At 39.5% G+C, this 5,162-nt stretch overlaps 1 protein-coding gene across 1 annotated transcript in view; it reads right to left on the bottom strand.

The window, feature by feature from the left end:
• The window catches only part of LOC114553524 (putative uncharacterized protein MYH16), a 2,613-nt gene extending 1,172 nt beyond the window's left edge, over positions 1–1,441 (bottom strand). The window contains exon 1 of the mRNA XM_028574731.1: positions 1–1,441. This exon is cut by the window's left edge and continues 1,172 nt beyond it. Coding sequence (XP_028430532.1) covers positions 1–370 — 370 coding nt within the window. The 5' untranslated portion in view covers positions 371–1,441.
• Positions 1,442–5,162: the final 3,721 nt, after the last annotated feature.

The raw sequence follows: 5,162 nt of genomic DNA, 5'->3' as shown, positions 1-5,162 counted from the left end.
CACGCCTCCAACTGCTGCCCTCTCTCTGCTGTTGGAGCTGATCGAGGACATCGGCCAGCAAGTCCTCTCTGACGATCAGGTGAACTCTTCCCTCAGATTGACTCTGGGTGAGCCTCGCCTCGCTGTCCTTCAGCTCATACCGCACTTGTTCTTCAAGTGAACTCAGATAGAAATTCATCTGCGGTTCAATCTCTCTGGGGTTGAATTCCATGTTGTCCAACGTTGTATTCTGCTGGACCAGTTGTCTTTTCTCCTGTAGCAATGAGCACTTTTGGATTGTCACAGTCAAATCTCTCTCTGATACAAACTGCTGCTTGTCTGAGTGAATTTGTGTCAGAAATGGGTTCCAGTATCCATAGATTCTCAACATTACAAGGGTCGTTATGACAACAACAACATGTATTCTTATGTTTTCAATCCAAATGGTTATCGATTCTATTCCGTGCTATCTTTGATTCTATTGTTGCTATGGGATACGAGGTTGTTTATGCTGTTCTAGAGCATTCCAACTATTGTTATTCATGTCGGCCATTTTCTTTATTTATTAGTGGGAATGCTGTTCAACAGCATTCCAACTATTGTTATCCTGTTCTTTATTTTCAGTGGGAATACTGTTCACATACTGCGATGATTGAATTTCTGTTAATTGTCTTTTGAAATAAAGTTAAAAAAAAAAGCATCTGTGAATGTATGGGTCATGTGATGTTTTATTTAGCAGAATTACATTGTACTCTATTCTATCCAATACTTCCTATATTTCTAAGTAGATTTCTGTCATGGGGCAGCCTTTCTAACCGAGTTCCTGTGTGTTTGTTTTGCCTCTACCTAAGTGGCAAGAGGCGTGGCTTCGAGGAAGTAGGTCAAGGGGTGTGCCCGTTCATTCCTGCACAGCTACCTGCATAGCTGCAGCGCATTCCGTGATTCACCTCAGCAGTAGGCTACATACCCGGGCTGATCACCTCATCGGCGCCACTACCTGTGTGGTAACTTGGCCCAGGGATCTTTGCTCGTTCCTAGTTTAATTGTTGTTCCTAGTGTTCCTCTGTTTAAATTCCGCTCTAGATCTCCTTCCTTCTCTGCTGTTCCCTGCTGTGCTGCCAGCTCCATGCCGCTCTGTCCTCCATGCTTGGATTCCTCCGTGAGTCAGAGTGGACTCTCCTCTGCCTGCCTGCCTCGAGTCTCGGTCCTGTCCTGGATTCTCCGTTGCCTGCCCGCCTCGAGCTTCGGTCCAGCCTGGAGCTATCCTGCACGGACTCTGCCTTCATTGTTCCCTCTAAGTTCATACTGTTCATTAAAACACCTTTTACATTTTGAGTCTCGTGTGGTTGTCTGTGTTCTGGGTCGGAACCGCGAGCATAACCATTTCTTATGCTCACTTCTGATAAAATGCCAGCAAAGAGAGTAGGCCTACATTTACTGTAAATCTTTCCCCAACTATGATGTCGACCAGAAAAAGTGATACTTCCTGTGTGGGTGTGCAGATACTTTACCAAAAGGTGATTTTTGGATGTGACATTTGCACGTGAAGTTATTTGACTGTTCATTCATGTTTTCTGTAAATGTAATCCCTTGTTTAAATACTCTTTCAAAGCCTTTGTTATAATTAAGCTGTAAAAGCTTCCGTCTGAAAATAGTCAAATCTAAGGATATTAATTCTAAAAGAAATGTAAAATCATCCTTAAAAGCCCGCCCAGGGTTATTTTGTAGAATACAAACTCCTCCTCGGGTCATTAAACGCCTCAAATCCCCGGAAACGATTTCAGTTGCTTTGGAAATATTTACTTGACAATGTCTTATTCTTATGTTCATTTAAAGTTAAATTACATTAATCTTATCTAATTTGCTTGCTTTGAGACCACAGTGAATGAACGTATTGTAGTACACATATTTCACCCATTGGAGGCACTGTTGATCTCTTGGTCTGGTTGTCAGCACCAACAGCAGTCTGTCATCTGCACTCAAACCCTCAGGAAGCAGTTACAGAAACAAAGGGTAGCTTTACTATTAGTAAATATAATTTTAAAAGTGTGTAGTGGGTCATGTAACTACGGTATAACAAGAAGAGGAGAGACAGGGGTGGGTCAAGCCTAGCGATAGATATATAGATAGATAGATGGATCAGTGATTCATAACAAGTGACACGTGATCTTTATTCCTGACACAATGTTCAATTAAACTAAAGGACACTGAAGGTGAATACCAAATGGTCAACATGACCTTTCAATCAGTGGATCAAATGTCCAAAGCACAAGGCCTACACCAACACAGAATGTATCTAACAAGTACTGTGTGTGTATCCAGAGCCTGAAACATCATCTTTCTCTGCACTGGGTGCACACACATGCTGATTTGACACCAACGAATGCACTCTCCTCCTGTTTGAGTAGCATTTGATTAAACAAACTATAGCCACAGAGAAGTCAGAAAGTACTGAGAGATAAGCTAACGCTTTGTTGCTTTTGGTCTTGTCATGGGATTTGTTGACAATAACAAAGATGTAGAATATTACCAGCCTTGTCCTGAAATTTATTTTATCATATCACCAGTAATATCCAATAATATTTATTAAACATTGAATTTCATCAATATTCATCTTGCCATGCATTCTCCTCATGTTTTTGTAGTGAGAACTGATGCCTCACAGATGGTGAGTCACATTCAAACACTGAGACAGTGACACAGCCTTTCTTATCACCAATGATTGGGGATCAGTGGCTGATTGACCTCTTCAATTGTGTTCAGTGGGATCTCGTTTTAGCCAGCTGAATACTGTTTGGTAAACTAAGATAATCCACTCTCAAGCTAATGCTACACTACTAGATGATTAAGTCGTGACATGATGGATATGAGTTAGTTACACTGTGCTATGGACACTGAAGAGTTAGTGGAGGATATAGTAGGATGAACACCATGCTTCTTTTCTCACTCACAGCAATACACACTCCAGTGTGTTCAGTGGTTAAACAGTTAAACAGTTGCTTCCTGGTGTTCCAGCCCTGAGGAACACACTGTATGTAGTGCTATATGACACTGCAGAACAGAGGGATCCTGCTTCTGCATGCTGATCGCCAGACAATGTTTGGCCTGTCACATTCATTCATCCAACTGTGCATCCTTTCAGGGCTGTGGTAGTCTGAGTGGGAATGAGTGCTCTATTGTTGGTGATTAATTACACAGATCATGGCTTGTCAACTCCGGATTCTGTTCAGAGACAGAGAGGAGTCAGAGCATGAACATGATGCTTGAATTACTGCAGAAAACAAACTCTCACACCCAAATAATTTACTCCATAATTACAAAAATGTGGTATATATATTATGTACTAAATATTATACTGTATGAGGACCATTATAGGAACTGTATTACTGTGTTTGTTTTAGTATCTGTGTATTGCTGTTGCTGTTGTGATTTGACACTATAAATAAAATTTAATTTAATTAAAAATTGGGTGTATGACGCATGTAGACCTGTATGGAGTCTGGAGTGTCCCAATAGAATAATTAAAGACTTTTTCAGCGTTTAACTGTGATCCATGAACAAAGCAATTACACATTGATGAATTGCGTTTGCATTTAATTTATGCATTGAAAACTCAAAGTAAATAGAATAATAAACAGATTACATTACATTTGGATGATTACATTTCATTACATTTATTTATAAATAATAAATGAATGACATGATAAAGGTTTGATGTGATGATGTGTAGTCAACTCACCTGACCGGTTTTGCACAGAGAAAGATGATCTTCTGTCAGTGTAGGTTTACATCATATCAGGAGTTCAGTTTGCCCTCCGACCTGTGAATGTGATGGGCTTCAGGGAGGTGGAAAAACATTACATACATTTTACACTGAGCACGTTAGAACTCCAAAAAAAGGTGAAATGAATACCCTTCAAAGAGACAGGTAATACATCTTTACACTTCAGACTTGCATTTAGTTTCAAATTATGTATCATTTGGGAATGGCAGTAGCTCAGTCTGTGGGGAGTTGGATTGGGAACTGGAGGGTTGCTGGTTCAAATCCTCTTATGGACCAAAGTATGGTGGTGGACTGGTAGCTGGAGAGGTGCCAGTTCACTCTTGAGCAAGGCACCAAAACCCCCAACTGCTTGGGGTTGCGGTACATCAACAGCTGGAGCCCCTTCACTCTGATGTCTCTCCATTTGTGCATGCATAGGACCTGAGCATGTGTGTGTATTTCAGGCGTGTTAGTAATAACAACAGAGTGAAAACATTGTAATTTCCCTTGTGTGATTGAAAAAGTATAAATTATTATTTCTTTTGATGCTTCCCAGATGTTCAGCAGCATTAAACGTTTTGCATACACTATTTGTTTTAGTACATAAAGCGTCATACTAAATGGTTCAATAGTAGCACTAGTTCATTTCAAGACAAACAGCATGTAAGGCAACACAGGCAAAGGAGCAGTTTGGCATTTGATTTTGAACACCAAGACCAACTAAAGAAAACAACTAAATAAGACAAATTCATAGTCGTATAAAATCTTTAACCAAATGTAACCCAAATTGAAAAAAAACTGGCTTTTAAAAGATAAGGTGTCATCATCAACACATTCCATTAAAGGACCAAAACCAACAATTAAATAATCCATTGTGTTCTAATAACTATTAAAAACTCACCAATGGACCAAATGTGGATTAATCCACCGCTAAAAATAGTCCCCAACAAACGTCCTTTATAATTTAGTTGTTGACATGAAAGCTTTTTACAAGTCAGAATCTCATAATTCCGATATGACATGAGCGGCGGCATGAGTGCCACAGACAGGGTAGGGAAATCAATAAGTATTGAGAGATGGACTTTGATGGTCTTTTCATGGGATTTGTTGACAATTACAAAAATATAAAACAATGAAAGCCTTCTCCTTAAAATCTTTCTATTGCAGATGTATTTTAAACTATATGTGAGGGCATCAGGACTTACATTTCCAATCTAAGGCAGCAGTAAATCAAATTCTAATTAACACAGTAAAAATGTAAAAAACAATTCGCGTCAGTTGTTTCCAAGTTAGCACCCAGCTAACTTTTATGGAAACATGCTCATGATTTTCCTGAGCATTCTCAAGCTATACTGAACGTATTCTCACGTCTCCTACACATTCCAATCATTGTCATAAAAATGTTAAGAATTCAAACAGA

The sequence above is a fragment of the Perca flavescens genome, chromosome 4 (genome assembly GCF_004354835.1).
Source record: "Perca flavescens isolate YP-PL-M2 chromosome 4, PFLA_1.0, whole genome shotgun sequence".
Lineage (NCBI taxonomy): Eukaryota > Metazoa > Chordata > Actinopteri > Perciformes > Percidae > Perca > Perca flavescens.
Note: the sequence above shows the minus strand (reverse complement) of the source record. Positions and strands in the feature narration are given on the sequence as shown.